General features: G+C 46.8%; 1 protein-coding gene across 2 annotated transcripts in view; it reads right to left on the bottom strand.

Annotated features, from left to right (window-relative positions):
• LOC119162997 (luciferin 4-monooxygenase) overlaps window positions 1–22,572 on the bottom strand; it is a 562,016-nt gene that overhangs the window by 133,592 nt on the left and 405,852 nt on the right. For both annotated transcript variants that reach the window (XM_075882642.1, XM_037414886.2), the window contains exon 9: window positions 1,487–1,631. In XM_075882642.1, coding sequence (XP_075738757.1) covers window positions 1,487–1,631 — 145 coding nt within the window. The remainder of the gene's footprint in view (window positions 1–1,486; window positions 1,632–22,572) is intronic.

Below are 22,572 nucleotides of genomic sequence, written 5' to 3'. Positions count from 1 at the left end.
CGGCCATTTTTCTAGCGTCACATATACCAAATTTGATATTACAGTACGTGAATGCATCACGGAGGTATGTGACTGGTGTGAACATGATAATCATGAGGTGCGTGTCATGTAACAACGTCACTACATGCCACATTCATGATGCGCTGGCAGCCGTTTTGCCAGCTTCCAGTATACCAAATTTGGTATTACGGCACATGAATGGATGACGAAGGTATGATACTGGTGCGAACATGATAAACATGAGATGCGTGTCATGTCACAGCATGACTACATGCTACGCTCATGATGCGTTCGCGGCTGTTTCGCTGGCTTCACATGTAGTAAACTTGGTATTACGCGACGCGAACGGACGACATAGGTAAATGGCACATCAAGCATGATAATCACGACATGCGTGTCGTGTAACAACATGACTACATGCCACCCTGATAACGCGCTCACGGCCGTTTCACTAGCTTCACATATGCCAAATTTGGTATTACTTGACGCTAATGGAGGACGAAGACATGTGACTGGTGCAAACATGATTATTGTGAGATGCGTGTCATTTGAGAACATGAGTCACAGTCAAGGCAACATGCGTGCCACAGTCAAGGCACCAATACATTTCGACGTGATGCAGTGTGCGCGCTCGCCGGCGTTAATTTCGTCACGCCGGGTGCCGTTCCTGCCTTATACTTGCAGGCGCGCACCGCGCTGCGTTGTTTTGACGCCGGCACGATTGAGCGCGTCCAGCGTCCCTCTGTCACGAAAAGAGGGAGATGCAGTGTTGTCTGGGTAACGCATCAGCGCGAAGTGCAGCATGTCGCATTTTGCGCCGGTTGCCGTCGGGTAACGCCAACGGAAGCTGGGCGTGCCTGGCGGCAGAATATGGAGGGCCAGTGTTTTGCTAACGTAGCATTGCTGTGCCCGCGTGCGCGCGCGTCAACGCTTCTTTCGAGTATACTTGGCCCTTCATGATGCGCTCGCGGCCGTTTTGCTAGCTCCACGTATACCAATTTTGGGGTTACGTAAAGTCAATGATTGACGAAATATATGACTGGTGCAAACATTACAATCCGGACACACGCGTTATGTAAGAACATGACAACATACCACGCTCAAAGCGTGCTCGCGGCCGTTTCACTCGCTTCTCATATACTAAATTTGGTATCACGTGAAGTGGATAGATGTCAAAGGAACACGAAACATCGAAACATGATAATGATGACATGGAAGACATGTACGGCATCATTTACCTCCACCTCGTAACGTTGTGCTGATGTTTAGGTGACATATCCACATTTTTAGGTGACATGTCCACATGACATAACCACGCACGCCTGGACAAGTAGTGGCATCTCGTGGCTATCTCGGTAACTTGATTTTTCGGTCCCAGATGCACAGACAATTTTTCCCTCGCAACAAACGAGGCCGACGCCGGCGGCGGGTTTTCTGCGACATGAGCTCTTTAACGCTAACGCGTCATTATTTTCTAAGAACTTGCCCGTTCTGACGTATCCTTCATCGTCGAAGACATGAGCGGTTGCCTCAGGTGCATCAAGGTACCCTTTGAAGCAGGTCGGTCCCTTCACGCAGATTTCGCCACACTCTCCTGGACCGAGCTTCGCCCCACTGTCAATATCCACCACCTGCAAACAAAAGGCAACAAAAACACTCGAGTCAAACGGTTACAGTACCCGCATGTGAGCTCTATGGTGTGCTCTCTTTCACAAACAACAGAGCATATGCACAGTTTATTTACTTATTTGTCTATTTATTTATTTACCTGTTTATATCAGTACCTTCAGAGTCAGAGGGCATTACAGAAGGGGATGGGTAGCATTTTGAAAACAACATGCTTAGAAGAGAAAAGTTGTCAATTTTAAAGATCACAGGAAGTAACGAACAAGAAATAGTGCACGGTATAATAACAAAAAAGAAGTATTTAAGAAATACAAAGCATAACCAGCCATATAGAATAAGCATCAAGTAAATGAAATAACACTCAAGTAAAAGCACGTGCCTAACAACAAAGAAAATGCATCGTAGCAGCAGCCAGTGTAAAGTTACTGGTGTGTGCAAAAAAGAGAAGATGAAAATAAATGTGCTACAGAAAAATGAAAATATTACATTCCTAAAAATTACGACGATAAGGGGTTAGTTACAGCCAAAGTTACTAGAACTAACTCTGCCGGGAAGTAGGGCTGGGTGGCTGTCGCCAGAACTAGTCGCGCTGCAGTTCAATTTTGTTCCCGTGGCCCCGAGCGCGTGTGTTGTGATCGGCGGCGGCGATGGTACAGTGGCTAGAATAAGGGAAGTGTGTAGACCGCGCCGCGTGCGCTGATGCTCTCCACCGATGCCTCGACCGGCACTGTCTAGGTGGCGCTGGTTGTAGCCTACACGTCGCTCGCTCGGCGGCTCGCTGCAGCGAAGCGGCCATGTCAAGGCTGATTTGTGGCTGATATGTTTTTGCTTGCACCGTAAACTTTATGTGCCTCTACTCTATTGCAGGGCGTAAGTGCATCATATATAAATGAACTTCGCAGCAGATAATATCAAACTTTATCACCGTATGATGTGACCATACCCATAGCATCATAAGTGAAGCTTTACATCAATCGCAAACATCGCGGCCAGCTAAGCTTACCACTGGTAGCGATCGTTCCTTCATGCTAATAATTGTAACCGATTATCATTTCGGGGGCATTGCCATTTCGCAAGGTTATAAGCAAGCTCAACAAGAACAAAGTGCTACTGTGGCATTGATATCAATTTCTTTAATATTGTTACACCTAACATTTTGCATGAGATAGTTTTTAAGGATTTAAATATTCTTGCGTATTCACAGTGGAAATATTTTTCGATTAACAACTGCACAGAAAATCGGACAACGTTTTACTTTTCTTACAAACTTTATTTGAAGTTGGGGGCATAATAGTAGGGAAGAAAGCTAGCACACTACAGTGTGATGCACATCACATCGTTCTTCGAAGCTTGAGGTGCTTTGATCTTTCTCTTGCAGAACTTCTCTGTTTGTTTAGAGATTTCGTGAAGAAGTGAAGTTGTGTGAGAACATAAAACTTGATTATGTTGCTTGTCAGATCTTGCTTGTGTGAGTCACACCCTAAGGATGGTACGGTCTGCGTTGAATTAGGAAGTTCAACTATAGTGTCCCTTTTGAGCTTAATATAACTGAACCACAATGCAAATGTGTCCTGCAGTGCCTCCACAAATGAAAATAGCTCAGGTGACGGGTACAAGAGCCCTCCAACATCACAGAATGTTGTGAATGACACAAGGTCCTTATTTGCGTTCTCGAGGGATGTGAGCAGCTGCTCAAAGCAGTCCCGGCATATCGTTGCCATAACTTTCCTCCGTGCCACATAGCCAGCCAAACAGTACACCAGTCTTGCGTCAATGACTTGCACAGGATACACACGGTCAAAAAGGACAGTCGATGCCTGTAGCACACTTGAAGCTTCGTCCAGGTTTCCAGTGTCCAGTAAATTGTCGACATGGTTGGCCCCTTCATCAGTTCCAACTAATGACGTAAGTGTTCCACCTGTACAGTTGCCCATGTCGGGTGCTTCTATCAAATTGTAAAAGCTAAGGGAATTCATGGCAGTAAGGAACTTGGTTGATGTGGGATGGTCGTTGCATCTGGATAACTGACGAATTATCCCAAATAGCTCTTCGATTGGATCTTGGCTGAGGCGTGAAGTCAAGAATTATTTGTACTGCACTTCCTCTGACAGGTATGTTAAAAGTTCCAAAGTGCCTTGCAGAGTTACTCTTAGACCTTCTTCAGTGCTAGCAGACAAAAAGCCTGCCTTCGTAGGTCCGGTGCAGGCTTCCCAATGGTCTGAGTATGCTAGAACACTCTGCAGTACTCTTTCCTGTTCAGAATTTTTTCTCAGTGCCGTCGAAGGCACTGGAGATGTCATCCCAACAATTAGCTTCTCCATGAAGCGAACAAATTGTTCTGTCGCTTCTCTATATGAACATGACTGAGATTGCTTCTTTGTATAAGAAAAGCCCGCATGTAACCTCAAGGCTGAAGAGATGAGATGCGTAATTAACTTTCATTTTTTCGAAGTTGTTGGTGTTCAAGTGCACTTCTGTAATCTTCGGCATAGCTTTAAACGTTGTAGAACACTTGTCCAAGTCATGAGCTATCCTGATTGGCCTAACATCAACGTGCCCATATGGTGTTTTATAGCCATTTTTGATGAAGCCGTTCCTGATGCACTTTACTAAATGCGGAAAGTCAGACAGAAAGAAAAGCCGCCTCTTGACGTCAGTTGAATGAGGTGCTGAAGGCTTGATAGTTGATGCCGAACCAGATATGCCAAATCGATGCCACATTGCACGGTTCCAAGATGCTCCATCCGTTGTCACATAGTCTACCTTGAGGCCAGCATTCTCTGCCAGGATAAAATGCTTCTAAAATGATTTTGGAAAGCAGTGAGGCTTTCACATTGCCTCTAGATGCAAATACACCCAAGATTTGGTGCCATCAACCTGACAAAAGTTGAAACATTATCACAAGACCATGGTTACATGGAACCTTTTGTCAGCCTCGGGAGGGAAAGAACCAAGGTCTACAAATTCATCAAATTTTTTTACTTCCCCGCTGAACACCAACGTTTTCTGCAAGTTTCATTTCGTCAACGATCATTCCACCATGACGTTCGAAGTCTCCCATATTAGCAGTCTTCTTAGAAATGCCTGAGAGGACACATTTATTAAAACCAAAGCACGTGTCGTACTTCTTCATGAATGCTGTGAAGCATATACGACAGGGTAGCACAAGAATTTTCTCCTTACGCACATGCTCATGAAGTCGTGGGCTCTTCATGTGCATAATGACACACTCCAACATCCACTCCGGGTTGTAGCGCATGCCATTTCGGGACTTGCGCCTTGCACTTTCAAAACACCGCATAAAAGCGTTTCTTCTGTTTAGATGGGGCTTGTCTATTTTGCTCAAGAGTGCGCTTTCTTCAATTTCTTCATTCCTTAGTTTTAGCTGTGAGATGGTCTGGTCGAGAGTCTTCAACTTGTTTCTAAGGCGGCGTACTGTTGAGGTTTAGCTTTAAGCTTTGTTGCATGGGTCAGTTTGCCTGCTGTTTTCTTTTCCGGTATCTCTGATTGAAGAGGAGCTTTCTCAAGTACTTGCAACTCATGCAGCGTCTTTCATCTTGACTTAAGGTACCTTTACACTTGTGGTGGTAGAGCTTCCCATTCCAGACCTTCAAGTTCTTACAAGATGATGCAAAAGGAAACTCACACAACAAGCTTGCCTTGAACACACTGGCATGGCATCAACAGTCTCCAGAAGAGAAGCTGGTTCATATGGCCCATTCATCAAAATCTTCACACCACGCATAAATACTTCATGTGTTATGGCACTTCCACTAGCACAAAACTTAACAAGTTTCTCTGCGTGTAGAAGGCTCATGTCCGAGCTAGGCGTGCACAAGCTGTAGGTGACTTTTAGGGGTTCCTCACTGAATACGTGCCTTCCCCACTAATTTGAAGGAAGTGAAACGGGCTTGTAGTCGCAAACAGGCGCAGCTGGTAGGTCGGGTGGCTACGGTTCATCCTGCGGTGGCTCCTCTTGCAGCTCCCGGTCGTCGTCCTTTCAACGTCTTTTCTGACGAATCACAAGCGGTGGGTGTGATCTCTTCTTAGGGTTTCTTTTTTGCACCACACGTTTGGAAAGGCAGAAAGGAGCATTTGGAAAGATCGATGGGACGGCATGCGGCAATAGTACAGGCCTAGCTTTGTCCAAACGCACTAACTCATCGTTAATAACGTGCTCGAAGTGGCGCGAGATGAACTGCTGATCGAAGTGGAGCTCCCGAACGGCAGCGTTCTTTTCCAAAGGCTTGTCTGCTCTTGGTATATTACGCTGCCGCTGTTGGAACAAATGGTCGTCATTTGGTACTCCTAACAATGAAAGCTTCTGCTTGCACGATTTGTACCCAATTGAGCGTCTCGGCCCAAAACAGTGGCTCTGACATCTGCTCATGGCACACACTCCACAAAAGACATAACGTAGACACGATAAGGATGTCCGAATAGCAAATGCAGCACAAAAGAACAGCTTGAACAGGCAAAAGAATCATGTTTGACCGGCGAGTTGCAGCGTTGAACAACGTGCGCAGCCTGAGAGCCTGACGTGGATGGATGGATGGATGGATGTGGCTGTACCCTTTAGATCGGGCGGCGGCTAACGCCACCTAGCCGTAATACTTAGTAAACTAACCATTAGATTTATCTTTTTTTAGTTTAAATAGTGAGGTTGAGGATTCGTATTTTGCAGTGAAGGGTTCATTTTTCACTCGTGCCTTGACTTTAGCCACAAATCAGATAACCTCCTCTAGTTAAGTCTACCCGCTTAAAGTCTATTTTGCCCTCCCTGTCCCTAAACCCCAGTGCTTTGAAAAACTCTGCACCATCATCCTGAAGGGTGAAGCCCTTTACAGAACATTATCAAGTGTTCGGCAGTTTCTTCTTCCTCTCCACACGCACTCCATACTGTGTCTACCCTTTCGTATTTGGCCCGATATGTATTGGTTCGCAACACTCCCGTCCTGGCCTCAAACAGTAGAGCACTACACCTAGTATTATCATAAATTCTTTCCTTGGCAATCTCCTGCTTAAAAGTTCGATATATCTCTAGTGCGGGCTTTTTATTCATGCCCATTCTCCACATGTCAGTCTCCGTTTCCTTCACTTTCATCTTAACTGATAGGTCTTTTTGGTTTGGCCACCTGCTGTTTTCTAAGTATTTACCAGTAAATTTCCCGGTTCACTTCCTCCATTTCGTATCAACATTCTTCATGTACAAGTAGCTGAAAACCTTCCTAGCCCTACGCTCCTCCCCCATTTCTCTCGATCGCTTCTCAAATTTTATCATGCTGCTAGCTTCCCTGCCCTCAAATGATGTCACTCCCATATCACCTTGTACTCCCTGATTTGGTGTATTCCCGTGAGCTCCTAAAGCAAGCCTGCCTATTCCACGTTGCTTAATTTCTAATCTTGCTTACACTTCTGATCTCATGCACAAGACCGCATTGCTGAACGTCAGCCCAGGAACCATGACCCCTTTTCATATTCCTCTTACAACATCATACCTATTGTAATTCCACCGTGCCCTATTTTTCATCACTGCAGCATTCCTGTTACCTTTAGTCATCAAGTATATATCGTGTTCCCCTAGGTACTTGGTCCCATTGCTTATCCATACGCCCATATGTTTGTATATATCTGTTATCTCTAGCATGACCTCCTGTATTCTAAGCTCACTACCTTCGTTATCATTGAAAATCAAGACTGTTGATTTTTCCTTACTGAATCTTAAATCTAACCTATCTCCCTCATCACCGCAGATGTCTATCAATTTTTGCAAATCTTCCTTGTTTTCGGCCATTAGCACCATATCATCTGCGTACATTAATGCTTGTAGTGCCTGATCAATGAGTTTTTCTTGTTTGAATAAAGAGAGGCTGTAGCCCAGTCTACTTCCCTCTCATTTGGCCTCTAATCCTTGTAGGTACACCATGAATAATAAGGGTGACAGGGGACACCCCTGCCTATGCCCCCGTTTTACCTCTGCAGGCTTCGATACCTGTTTTTCCCACTTTATAACTACCTTGTTACCTTTAGAGATATCCTTTAAAATTAGTGACTACTTGTTCCACGCCTAGTTTGTCCAGTATTCCCCACAATTCCTCTTGAACCACGTTGTCGTACGCTTCATAGATATCAAAAATGCTAGCCACAGGGGCCTGTGTTCTTTTTCTGCTATTTCGATGCACTGCGTTAGTGAGACCAGATTGTCTTCCAACCTCCTGTGTTTCCGAAACCCATTCTGCAGTTCCCCCAGCCCCCCGCATCCTCTATCTATGCCTGCAGTCTTTCCTTCATAATCTGCATTACTAGCGTGTAGATCCCTGATGTCACTGTTATAGGACGGTAGTTGTTTATATCAGCTTTGTCCCCCTTTCCTTCATAGATCATGCTCATCCTGCTAAGTTTCCATCCAAGGGGAACTTCACCATCGATTATTTGTTCGCTCACTGCCTTTCTCAAAGCTTGCTTAGACTTCGGACCTAATGTCTTTATCAGAATAATTGGAATGCCATCTGGGCATGTTGATGTATTACTAGGAACCCTTTTTTCAGAGCTTTCCCACTCTCGTTGTGAAAATGGAGCCATTGCACCACTTGATTTATCCTTGTCTATTGTGGTGCACAAAGCACTTCTTTGTTGAAATTTTTCTGTCACCCTTGTTCTTATATATTCAATAGCTTCGTCCCCTTCTAGCCTAGCACCTTGGGCTGTAGTTATAAACCTCTGCTCTAGGCTCGTCTCATTTCTTAGGGAGTTTAGATGGTTCCAAAATTTCGCAGCCGCCTTTCTATCTTTTTTATGTACTTCTACGGGCCACTGAGCTCTCTTTCTTCTAATCTTTTCATTGATCAAAGGGATGCATCCCTTCTACAGCTTAGAAAAGTTTCCCAATTTCTTTCAACATCATCTGTCGGTTCACCCCACTGCTTAGCATGTCTGTGTTCCCTGGAGGCTTCCTGACGATTTGCTATGGCTCTCTTAACTTCCTAATCCCACCAACTTTGGGTTTGTGTCTTCTCTTCCGGCGTGACTTTTCACGCGTCTAAGCACGCTCTAGCTCAAACAGTCTAATTGGATTCGTGTACGTCCACACTGTTTTATTATCCTCCGTGATTACTTTCTCAATTTGTTCAGTGGCTATTTCAATTTGCCTTTCTGGATAAAACTTTTCCTGTAGTTGCTCTCTTGCCTCCTCCCATTTGCACTGCTCTTCTAAAGCTTAGCTTGATACGTTTGTGATCACTACCCAGACTTCTGGAGCCACCTTCATATATGTGCATTCCCCAGAGCTTATCATACATCCTATGCGACATCAGTGCATAATCTATCGCCGACTGCAGCCTTCCTACCTCCCATGTTACTTGCCCTTCACACTTCTCGGTACTGTTGTAAACGATCAAATCAAGCCTTTCACACATATTCATGATCATTTTGCCTGTCGGGTGGGTATACCCATCTATATCTTCTATATGCGCATTCATGTCTCCCAGTATAATTATACCGCACTCTCTTCCTAACTCCTGAATGTCCTTTGATATACACTCTACCATTGCCTGGTTTTCCTCTGTGGCCTTTGCTCTCGTCCACATATACACGAAACCAAGGAGTGTCATTTGACCTGCCACATTCCCTTTTAGCCATAAATGTTCCTTGCACTCCTGCTTGACCCTTTCAGTCTGTACTCTTACGAATAAATGCCCCAATAGCACCCCCCTTTCTGCTGCCTTCTGTTCTATTACAATATTCGCACGCGTAGTCCGGATAGTTCAGAGGTTGTTCCATGTCCCTGAGATGTGTTTCTACAAAACCGTATACCATCGGCCTCTCTTCCCTTAGCTGTTCTTCTATCTCTTCAGAACAAGCATTTCAGCTTGTTTCTACCACCCTGAATGTAATATACCCTATGTCTGAATTGGCTCGGCGCTCAAGGCTACGTCTATCTCTGCCCCGGACACTACCTATCTTAGATACTGGTGCCACTTTGGAATCGTATCTGTCCATACCACCTGTCAAAGAGTCACCCTGGTTGTTTTCCTCGTTATTAGCTATCCAGCACCCCGAAGGGCCCGCTTGCCCCCCAAGAAAGCTACTGTGCATCCTGCAAGTCGCCAACCCACCTGATGACCTAGCCGCCCATCGAAGTGAATTGTGTCTCGTTGAAAACCACCCCACCTATGCACCTCTCTATTTATTTCTACCTTCTCAAAGCCTTTCTGTCGACTCATCCGCCATATTTCATGGTTTGTATGGTTGGATGGATGGATGGATATGGCTGTGCCCTCTAAGTCGGGTGGTGGCTAGCGCCACCAAGCCGTAATACTTAATGAACCAAAAACAAGATTAATTTTTTTTTAAAAAGTGAGCTTGAGGATTCGTACTTTGCAGTGAAGGGTTCAATTTTCACTCGTGGCTTGACTTTAGCCACCAATCAGATAACCTCCGTCTAGTTAAGTCTACCTGCTTAAAGCCTATTTTGCCCTCCCGGTCCCTAAACCCCAGTGCTTTGAAAAACTCTGCGCCATTATCCTGAACTATAGGATGTTGTCGTATATATACGGCACACGCTGTCGTATATATACGACAGCACGTGCCACCTAGCGGAAACATCTCAAAGCGGCGTCACTACCTCCCATTGCAGCCGCTTGGCGGTGATCACACTTCTAGTATTCTAGCCACTGTAGCGATGGCAAGCGGCTTCCGCGAATGGTGTGCTGTATTCGTACGTCTCTTATCGGGCTATTCTTGACATGGCAGAGCTTCTTGTGCGAAAAGGTATTTGTTTGGTATGAATAGCAGCGAGGAGGAACAGATTTATCTACAGTGAGGTGCGCCGACTTGCTTTGCGCCTGGCTCCAACAGCGACGACCGCAATTGCGACTCCGCTTCAACTAACTTGTTCGCTTGTTTCTTTCTTCATTTATTTCTTTGTAAACATGGTTACACAGTAGTGGGGCCCAAGATAAGCAGCTTGAGAAGCTGATACAAGTAGCCCCGCTCTTTTTCGCCCAGAGGTGACGGGCTGGCAGATGGACGCTCATGAGAGAATTTTCTGTCTAGTCTTGCACGTTACCCGAGAGGTCATATTCTTGTGCAAATGAAAATTATATCATTATTATTATTATTATTATTATTATTATTATTATTATTATTATTATTATTATTATTATTATTATTATTATTATTATTATTATTATTATTATTATTATTATAGAAGACGTTGGTATTGATTGATATTTGCTGTTTAACGTCCCAAAACCACCATATGAATATGAGAGACACCGTAGTGGAGGGCTGCGGAAATTTCGACCACCTGGAGTTTTTTTACGTGAACCCATATCTGAGTACTCGGGCCTACAATATTTCCGCCTTCATCGGAAATCAAGCCGCCGCAGCCTGGATTTGATCCCGCGACCTGCAGGTCAGCAGCCGAGTACTTTAGCCACTAGACCACCGCGGCGGGGCCAAGACGTTGGTAAGGTAAGCTAAACTATCATCGACAAAAGAAGAATCCACGAGATCGGTGATCTTGCACCATCATCTGCGTGCTTTTCGAGCTACCACCCGCTTGGTCCGCTCGTTCAATAAACCCCCTTTACATTTGGTGAATCGTGCTGGGTAACCGCATCGCCTACGCACTGCCATTCCGATCCCGCACGCTGCCGTCGACCATGCAAGTGGACGCAGCCCAACAGACAGTACCTCTAGCGACCACTACTTGCCCCGGCCCGGTTTCTTAGCGAGACCCCCCGATTATTTCGGGCACCGAAGACCAGGACGTCGAGCACTGGCGGTCGTCCTACAAAAAAGTCAGTGAACCAAACAAGGCGATGACGCTGCTAAGTTAGGCACCTTCAACTTTTACTTGGCTCATGTGACGAAGCTCTGGTATACAAACCACGAATCCGAGCTCCAAAACTGGGCCTCTTTCAAGCAGGCAATGTCCTCTGTATTCGGTCTCCCTGCTGTGCGTAATGTACCCGCCGAGCAACGCCTGCGTACATGCGCACAAGAACCAGTGAAAACGAGTACAGCCTAGATCGAGGACATACTCGATCTCTGCATGCGTGTCAATGCCGCAACGAGCGAGAGTGCCAAGATTCAGCACATTATGAAGGGATTCGGTGACGACGTATTTAAAATCCTCCTTGCGAGGTCTCCTGGCACGGTGTTTGAAGTGGTAACTCTGTGCCAGAGCTACGACGAATTGCGGCGGCCACGAGCTCTCACCCATCGTTCATCTTAGCCTAACGAACCGTTCTAGCTGCACTGCACGTCGTGCCTGACCGCTCCAGCCTTCAGCACAAATGAAAGACTTTGTGCGTGAGGAAGTCCCACGTCAGCTTTTTCTCCTGCCGTTTGCTCAGCGCCAAGAGCTCCCGCAGCAGCAGCAAGTGTGACCACCAACCCAGTTGGCTCGAATGCTCCAACATGTGCTTCGGGACCCTGCACTACGGCGTCTCACATAATTATATGGTGGTTTGGGGATGTTAAACACCGCATATCAATGAATGTCTTAACACGAGCAGAACTATACATCAAAGTTCGGGTGGAAAGAACTGCGCAGTTAAAACGATTGAGGCCTCTAGCTTTGCCATCAAATGTTGTCTAAGTTTTTGTAGACGGCGCCCACGCATACGCTCTTTTAGGTAGTGGTGCCGCCGTGTCCCTTATAGACGCCAAACTTGCCGCAAGCTTCGAAAAGTGACCACGCCGTTTGATATGATGTTCTTACGTGCAGCGAATGGAGAACCTGTTCGGCCTATACCCGCCTGCATTGCCCGGCTCACCATTGGGAAGACCACTACATTATTGAGCTTATCGTCCTTTCTTCCTGCCCTCATGACATCATACTTGACTGGGATTTCCTATATCGTAATCATGCCATTATAGATTGTGCCCATTCCGAACTTGAACTGCTCCCGTTGTTCAACCAGGCCTACGGTCACGCGTATGAAGCCGCACACAAGCTAGTTGTCAGAGAAGACACCGACATTCCAACGTCAACAGCAGTTTGCTCCCTGTGTTCTCTGACGGCATGTGTGGTGAAATAGCTTTCTTTGAGCCATGAAGCCTAATTTTAAGTCGAAAACAACTTCTTCTCTCTCATTCGGTCCACTCAATTTCTTATAGAGACAGTGCTCTCTGCCTCACTAATTCATTTCCGTATAACACCAAACTGTTAAAAACAAAGCTCTCGGATGCGTGCAGCCCAGTGATAATGGACAAGTTTTAGCGCGCAGCAATAATCAATTCGAAGCGACCTCTCCACTGTCAGTGCTTTTACCCATTTTGATGTACAGCCTTTGAAAGTATTCGATTTCTCGATCGCAGACGGTCTGTCGCCATCTGAACGACCTGATTTTTTCCGACTGCTGCACCAGTACAGCGATTCTTTCGATGTCGTTCAACCTGCACTTGGCCGGACTTCTATCACTCTTCATTACATCGATATCGGCTCCCATGTGCTATTTCAGCAATGACCATACCGTGTTTACGCGGCACAACGCCAAATCATTTCCGAACACGTGAACAATATTCTGCGACGCAGCGTCATTCAACCTTCACAAAGTCAATTGGCCTTACCTGTAGTGTGCGTTAAAAAAAAGATGATTCCATGTGTGTTTCCGTGAATTACCGGTGCCTAACTAAAACCACTCGAAAATACGTGAACCGTTTATCTCTGATTAATAGTGCCCTTGATACTTTGCAAGGTGCCGTGTTTTTTCATTGTTATATTTGCGTTCGGGGTACTGGCAGGTGCCCCTTTCAGATGCTCATCGGCCAAAAACAACCTTCGGGACACACGTTGGTATATATGAGTATAATGTCATGTCCTTCCGCCTCTGAAATGCGCATGTCACCTTCGAGCGCATTATAGACTGGGTTCTTCGTGGTTTTAAGTGCAAAATACGTCTCCGCTACCTCGACGATATTGTCGTCTTTGCGCCAGACTTTCAAACACATCTTGAGAGTCTGAAAGATGGCCTCAGCTGCCTGAAAAATGCTCAGCTCCAACTCCACCTGAAGGAATGCCATTTCGCTCCTCGGCTACTTACGATTCTCAGTCACGTCATATCAAAAGACAGATAATTCCAGAACCCGCAAAATTACATGCGTTCGCCAACTTGCCTATACCAACTACTGTAAAGCAGTTACGGAGCTTCATAGGGTAAGGCTCTTACTTTCGCCGGTTCGTTCGCAACTTCGCCTCCATTATTGCCCCTTTATCCGAACGTCTAGCAGCGCCACCGGTATTTCGTCATGATTTATGGAGTGTGACAAAGCCCTCTCCGCCATTCGTCGTCTCCTCACTCCACCACCATTATTGTGTCACTACGATCCTACGGCGGCAATAGATGTCCACACCGACGCCAGTGGCGTCGGCCTCGGTGCGGTTCTCGCACAACGCAAGCCTGTATTCGCCGAGTATGTCGCCGCATACGCCAGCAAAGCTCTCACCGAGGCTGAATAGAACTACAGTATAACCGAGAAGGAATACTTGGCGACCGTTTGGGTGCTTGTCAAGTTGCGCCCATACCTTTATGGCCGTGCTTTTGATGTAGAAACGGGCCACCACGCATTATGCTGGTTGTCTTAGCTCAAGGATCCATCGGGTCACCTTGCCCATTGGGCTATTCGGCTTCAAGCATACGATATCCACGTGTATATCATTCCAGCCACAAGCCTATCGATGCTGATTCACTGTCGCGATACCATCTATTTCCTGACATTGCATCTATGCCTTTGACAAGACGTTGGCGGCTCATCACGTGGGCACCATCTCTTCTGCACAACGCCATAATCCAGGGATCGCTTGGCTTCTTGACGCATAATCTGAGGCGCCAACACTTCCGACCGCTCGAACCCTGTGCCGCCAAGCCCCGCCCTTTAGTCATCGAGACGTCCTTTTGTACCAGCACAAATATTCAGCAGATGATAGGAAATGCCTATTAATCCTTCCCTGAACACTGCGCTCTACAATCTGAGCGTCGTTTCATTCCGAGCCGTAATGTGCTCACGCTGATGTCTTCAAAACTTACGAGCGCCAACCTCGGTAAGCCAAAGTTAGCCGAGATGGGAGTTTCTCCAGCACATGAGCCCACAAAACTCCCCTGCCCCAATATTTTAGTCCCTGGCAGGGCGTGAACTCGGCACATGTCATCTTAAAACGCCCCTGCTTAATCACAGAGTTAATGAACGACGTCACCTTGTTAAACTTCCCAGGGAGTTTCAGGTTACGTGGTTACAAACTCCCTATAGGAGCTTTAAAAACCCTCTTTGGGCGTGACGTGTGTGTGTGTGTGTGTGCGCATATGTTTGCACGTCGGTGAGAAACACATGTGCTTTGTGTGGCTAACCGTGTAAGCATCTGTAAACAGGCAACGAAATTATAAGTGCAGCGAAGAATAGCAACGACCGGTTGGTATTTACTGTGAACATTTCAATATATTTCGCACCGTTAAACCACGCTGCACATCGGTCCGATTCCTCAACGAAACGCCGTGAATGCCGCGCTTCAAAGGGCCGAGTAACAAAAACTTCGAAGAATAAAATAATGGTAGCAAAGGTAAGCTGTTACGATCGTCAGCGGCTGCTCCTGGAGTTTCACCACCAAAAACTTCGAAGCAGTCTGAAGTAGGCTTCGCTCGACTACGGCAGGCTGGCCGGCAACCTGTCTGAGAGTGGCGCCGGTGACGCGCTCGCCCCGTCTCCGCCAATAGTGGCTTCTCAAAGTGTCACTGGCATTTCACCGGCTGTAACCTCTAAGTGGTAAGAAGGCCTCGCTATGCCGTCGGTATCAAGCCGGCATCGTATCGAGCTCGCACTGTGCGCCGGCCACCACGGCAAGCGCTACGAGCTAGCACCGACCACCGGCGAGGCAAAGAATGTGTTTCACAAAAAAAATGAAGGCTGCTAGGATGTATAACAGTCTTCTGCGCCTTGCGACCGCAGCTGTCAATGACTAACTACAAGGAAAGCGCCGAACGAGGCGGAGTAAGATTGCCAGCGATTGCACCGTAAGAAGCGGTTCGAAGTAGGCTTCGCTCGACCATTACAGGCTGGCCGGCAACCGGTGTGAGAGTTGCGCCGGCGACGCGCTCGCCCCGTCTCCGGCGATGACGAGTTCTCGGAGTGTCACCGGTATTTCACCGGCTGCAACATCTAAGCGGTAGGAAGGCCTCGCTATGGCGTCGGTATCAAGCCGGCATCGTATCGAGCTCGCACTGCGCACCAGCCGCCGTGGCGAGCTCTGCGAGCTATACATGCAATGCATGCGAGCAACGGGAACGGCGACTGCGAACCGTCTCATTCATTTAAGTCTACCGCTCCGTAGCTTAAACTGCGTGGATAGCGGACACCTATTTCTGTGCATGGGAAAAACAACGAGACGTACACTGCCCATCAGCAAGCATTTTGTGATTGCCAGCTCTCATTCATCGAATCACCGTGCCGTACTCGTGAGTGAGGCCTAGTCGTCGAACGCGGTAGCGGCGGTCTACTTCGGTTCATCGCTGGAGCTGCTAAATGTGCCTCGTAAATGTGTTCATTCAAGACCGCGCGCACTTTATGTATGATTCAGTGCATTTCACGGGTCCACAAACAGTACTGCTAATGAAAATTCAGCCCGTACGACAGAGCGTCAACTGATAAAACTTTTTTGCTATAGTAGAAAAATATTGAATATTAGGCAGACTCAGAATAAAAGGCATGTGTGATGAAGTGCTTACATCAGACCACCGCAAGTTTATACTTACGCTGTGCGTATTTATTGCCTAATTATCAGCGAAATAAGGCTTTTACCAGGGCTACATGGGAGGTAAGAATGTGGTGCCTATATCTATACCCGGTGACTCTATGGTTGGTATGTACTGCGTGTAGCAAGCTGTGGTGAGTGCGAGTGTTGTGATATTTCGTGAACGTTGTGAGATTGTTTGTGTACTTTAAACATTGTTGTGCGCATTAAATGTAATGTAATTAAAGTTACGCTTGCGCATGCTACGGATACTGACGTAATTTTTTTCTCGGTCGATGCAAAAAATTTACTCTCATACTGGCCTGAAAAAGTTCCGCAATGGATGTAAATAAAAACCCCCCTGGCACCATGCAAAAACCCCCTGCTGATGGGGAGTAAATTTTTTACTCCATCTGGGCGGTGTTTATAAAACTCCCATCGGGGCGTGCGCTAGAGGACAAGTTCATTTACTCCCATCTCGGCCTATTTCTGTTTACAGTGTACAGAAAGTGTATTACTGGCGTGGAATGTTTACCTTCGTCCGTGAGTTCATTCACGGCTGCCACGAATGTCAGTGGCGCCTAAACGAGCCACGTCCTGTAACGCAATCATTGCAACCACTTTCATGCCCAGACCACCCATTCGACTGCAATGGAATTGACCTGCACGGATCACTGCCATTGAGAACAACAGGGAACAAATGGGCTACCGTGGCTGTGGATCATCTTACACGGTACGATGAACCTGCTGCTCTTCCCACAGCGACAGCACAAGACGTCGCAACTTTCATCCTCAATCGTTTTGTGCTTCGTCATGGTCCTCCTCACGAACTCCTCAGTGACCATGGACGTGTATTCCTCTCCGATGTAATCCAAGCACTTCTTCTCCAGTGCCATATTGTACACCGGAAGAGTACAGCCAGCCACCCATAGACGAACGGTTTGACTGAGTGGTTTAATCGTACTGTGGGGGACATACTCGCGACGCACGTTGCTTCTGATCAAATAAACTGGTACCTCGTTCTTCTATTTGTGAAATACGCGTATAACAACGCAACGCAAGTCACAGCCGGATTTTCTTCATTTTTTCTTCTGTACGGTCGCCAACCACCACACACCATCAACGCTTTGCTGCCATATGCACCAGATTCTTCCTAATGCACGCCTGTCTCAGAAGCCGCTCGTTACGCAGAAGAGTGCCGCAAGCTAGCGAAGCGGTTTACTACAGGCGACCAACAGCGCCAGAAGGAAAGCCGCAACGAAGACCATCGTTTCTGGATCACTTGTATGGCTGCATGTTCCGCCCTGCACTCCTGGTGTGTCACTCTAGCTGCCTTTTATTACCAGGGTCCTTACCGCGTGTTCGAGCGTACATCAACCGTGAACTCCGACAGGAATAAAATAAACTACAAACTTCAAGCTTCAAACTTTAAACTACGCCAGAGAACCCCTCAAGCCCCCGAACGACCATTGTCAGCGTGGACATGACATCGTTCCCGTAGACTATCTCCAGCCCTACTTCAATGCGCTTGTCCCCACCTGTTAGCTTACCAGGATGGCTTCATTTTTTTCGCCGGGAATAAATATAATGAAGAGGGAAGACTTTGGTCTGATGGGCTCATCTATCATCAACATGAGAAGAAGGCACTAGATCGGCGATCTAGCGCCATCATCTGGGTTCACCTGCGTTCTTTTCGAGCTACCACCCACTTGCTCCGCTCATTCAATAAACCTCATTTACATTATAATTATTATTATTAATATTATTATTATTAGTAGTAGTATTAGTAGTATTAGTATTAGTATTATTCCATTGCTAATAATAATAATAATAACACATGCGGCAGCAGTTGACGCATAAGGCAGTGGTGACGCCATATATAATACGTAGAAACTGCGCGACACAATTATATACACAAGTTTCCAAAAGCGATTGCAAAACTTGGACGAGGCTTGAGCTTCGCCTTCAAAAGTAGACCACGATAGCGTAACCAGCTCCTGTGAAAATCCTTCTTTTTTAAATTAGCTAGCTTCGGTCTCGGTGTATGCCTCATCTATGCCGTGGGGGAACATAAAATTGTGCGTGCAACATTAGGCTTTTCAAACTATCCTAGACTGTGGGAAATGATTTAGTTTCCAACCAACAGTTTTGAAGACCGTCTACTGACAGTAAAATTGTTAGGTGCCAATCCGTGAAGGGCCATCTACGCGTGTGTTAGGCAGCACGCGAGCTTATGTTGGAGCACTCCGTAATGGGTGGGCCTTTGAAAGACCCACTCGTTTCAGATTCCACATGTATGATGCCTGGCGCAATTCAACGTGTCTACCACCTGATATTGCGTGCATTAAAGTGATTACTTCTACTACATCAACGGAAGAATTATAAACATAAGGCCTCGGTTTTTCAGTTAGACACAGTATCAATGGCAACTTCTACTACATAACATTTGTAAGTTTTTTTTCTGTTTCGAAATGGTTTCGATAATTGGCGAGCTTTTGTGCTAGATGATCTAATTGCCTCACAGAGAGCCTCGGTTCGAATAATACTCGTATTGGAAATATTTATTTGCGCGATAGCGTCAAAGAGCTCGTTTCGCAGAAATTCTGGTGTCGGCAACGGCGTCAGTGTCGGCGTCGTTGGCGTCGAGCAAATCATCATCATCATCATTTATTGCATCACCAAAAAATCAAGAGCGATAGAAATAAAATAAGTGATAAAGAATCTGGAGCAGAACCAAACCATTCTGCCAAAAGACCCAGCCAATCAACCGTTACACTCGACCGCAAACCCTGTGAAGAGAAGATAAAAAACCTTTTACAGCCCTGAATACGTGAAAGTCACGAAAGACGTTACGCCCAGAAGTCATAGAAAGCTAAACAAGCTATCAGCTGAAAATTTCGAAAACCTCCCACAATCAAGAATGCTTTACTTGCACCTATATACTTGCGCCTTATCTATATCTATCTATCTACCTATCTATCTATCTATCTATCTATCTATCTATCTATCTATCTATCTATCTATCTATCTATCTATCTATCTATTTATCTATCTATCTATTTTCTATCTATCTATCTATTTATCTATCTATCTATCTATCTATCTATCTATCTATCTATCTATCTATCTATCTATCTATCTATCTATCTTGGCGCCTATGACTTTTAGCTTTCCTGGCAGTTTTGATAATGGTATCAGTTAGCATGAGGCAATCATTAGCGGTGTGTTGTGTGTAGCACGATTAATGCGGCTGATGGAGAGCGCGGAGCCCGTTCCCGACCAGCCACCTAGCGAAACTGATCGCTTCTAGCGAAACTGAACGCGGAAGACCAGCACACGGGAAAAAAAAGGAGACTTCTTTGTTCACCTTGTTCACGAACACGAGCGGAGCCGTTAAAGTTGCCCCCGTCTGGGACTAGAAGAGGAAGCTTACTCGAACACGCGTCTTGCAAGAATCACGTCACGCGCGTTTTTTGAGTTGAAGTCATTGTTGGAATGCAAGTGTGTCATTGAGAATGATGCAGGGACGAGACCAGTGGGCTAACCGAGACGTGGTGGCGGCTCGCAAATGAAGTTATCCTTCCCCACTACACGTGATTACCGAGAATCGTTAGGATGGCGCGGCACCTCACTTTCGCGTGCACACCTGGTCAACGTACAGGGCCTGACAGTGTACTCTCCGCGCTTAAGGAGGCTTCTACGAAGCGACGTTTAATGAGAAATCTGATGAAGCTCGAGCGTTAAAACGACTACCGCCAGAGGTCGGCCGATACACGGCCTGGCATGGGAGAGTGTGCGACACGTGGAGAACCCATCTCTTTGCGTGTTTTATTCGGTAACATGGTGTTTATCAATGCAGTGCTTGTTATGAAAGTGTTTCTGCGATTGGTTGTGATGATGCGAGCCCCAACGAATGATTGGCTTCTATGAAGACGCTTTGTTCAACCGAGGGTAGAACAGAGGGTGTCTGAATGTGAAATGAAGAGCGGAGGTTTGGACTTGGACTCGCGTAGACGCTCGAGGCTGCAATATAGCGTCTCTTCACCGGATTACAGATTTTTTTTTCGTACTGCCACCAAGCACTGGAGTCCACGAAGGGCACCTGTTCCAATCCTCGAGACCTTCCCTCCTTAGCTAGTGTTGAAGCTAGTCGAGAAGAAGTAAATTAACTGGTGCAGTTGACGTGGAATGGAGATCTCGCGGCGAGGAAGGCGCTGAAATCCGAAAAGACCCAAGGATTCCCGCTTGGTTAATACATGTGGACGCTCTCATTGCAGCACTGGTCATTGTAGTGTTCCTACCTAAAAGAACAGAAAAGCATTATAGCTTCACTATAGAACTGGCGTCTATCTTAATCTGCTTTATTCCTAACTTAATCCATCTCTTTTTTCCTTCTCCCGGCTCTCGTGCTTTTTCTTCTTTTGTCCCAAAGCTCATACCACTTCACCATTCCCGGTTTCTTTTATTACCCCTCCTAGGGTAATATTTGAAGACATTTTTAATTGAAGCACATTCAACTGATCCACGTTCACCAGTGTACCAGACAGTCTTGAAAATTCCGTTTTGGGTGGCTGGATTGGTCACAGAGTAAGGACCGTAAAATTTGGCACTGTCATCTCTTATTCCGCTCCTCACTAGTACGAGGTCAGTGACTTGAATATTTGGTATGTCTGCTCAATGCCTCGTGTCGAAATTCTTTTTCATTCGTTTTCGCTATCTCTCCTCCTGTGATTTTTCTTGCCTCTCCTGAACAAACTTGATGTTTTCCAAGAGTCACAACTCACGGTCTGCCTGCAGTATAGGGGTTTCTCCTGAAGAAGCCTTCTGTAGACTGCACCCCAATCCACATGTATAGGATCGATTGTGATGTTTTATGGCGGCTTCCAAACAACATTTCCATCCACCAGAAAATTATTCGTGCATCTTGATGTACTGTTTCACGTCCCGTATGGCACGTTCTGCCAACCCGTTCGCTGCGGGATGGTATGGCGCACATACTTTCCCGATATATTGCCACGTTCCATTTCAGAAGTTTTTGTTATCGTTCCGAAACACCACGTGATTCTCGGCGCAAACCACGCCTGCAGGTTTCGAGAAGGTTCCGGACGGTAGTAGATCATTTCGATAAGATCACGCCCACTGTGCGAACGGTACAGATTGTTCTGGAACCTACGCCACCGCCAGCGATAACGCTAGAACATTCGACGGCAAGGGTATAAATGCCGACGCGCTTCGCCGCTTGTCAGTTGTTGATCGAACGCCGACGCTGCGTTCGCCGCTATCAGTCCGAGACTGCTATCTGTGCAAGACTGCTGCTGTAATTAAACTTTCCCTTTACCGGGCACAGGTTCGCCCAAATAAACAGTTAAATCCCAACACGAAGTTTCCTGTCTCTGGCCACGTCACGACCCCGTGACATCTGGTGGAGGTGCTGCTTCGTTCATGTACCGGACGCCCCCGTCAAGCCATGAACCCAGCCCCCATCGTGGAGAAGACACCGACGCCAACCAAGAGCAGCGAACGAGCCGCCGACAGCAAGGTCTCCCACCGGAGTACGGCCTTCTACAAGACAAGGCGCGGAAGACCAAGACCATGACCTCGACTGCAGCGACAATGACAACCGGAGCGTCCCAGCCCGCGATCGTCATTCATCAACCCAGGGAACCACCAACGTTCCATGGCTCATCGTTTGAAGACCCGGAAACCTGGCTAGAAACATACGACCGCGTGGCCGCCCTCAACCACTGGGAAGACGAAGAAAAGCTCCGTCGTGTGTACTTCTACCTGGAAGACACCGCAAGGACCTGGCTAAAGAATCGGGAGTCAACGCTCCGAACGTGGGATGTCTTCTGCGGCGCATTTCTGCAAACGTTCGCAAGCGCCGCTCGCAAAGAGAGGGCCGCTGCTCTACTCGAGACCCGGGTTCAGCTACCAAAGGAAAAGGTTGGAATTTTCACAAAGGAGATGACCCGCCTATTCCGTCACGCTGACCCAGACATGCCTGAGGAAAAGAAAGTTTGTTTCCTCATGCGAGGGGTCAAACAGGAGCTCTTCGCGGGACTAATGAGGAATCCACCGAACACCGTCCAAGATATTGTATCCGAGGCGACCACCATCGAAAAAACGCTGGACATGCGCACCAGACAGTATAATCGTCGCCTGACTCCAGAATGCGCTGCTGCTCAAGCCAGTGACTCCGACGACCGGCGTGAAAC

The sequence above is a fragment of the Rhipicephalus microplus genome, unplaced genomic scaffold (genome assembly GCF_043290135.1).
Source record: "Rhipicephalus microplus isolate Deutch F79 unplaced genomic scaffold, USDA_Rmic scaffold_13, whole genome shotgun sequence".
NCBI classification, from domain to species: Eukaryota; Metazoa; Arthropoda; class Arachnida; order Ixodida; family Ixodidae; genus Rhipicephalus; species Rhipicephalus microplus.
The sequence above is the reverse complement of the archived record's forward strand: the minus strand, read 5'-3'. Positions and strand labels throughout refer to the sequence as shown.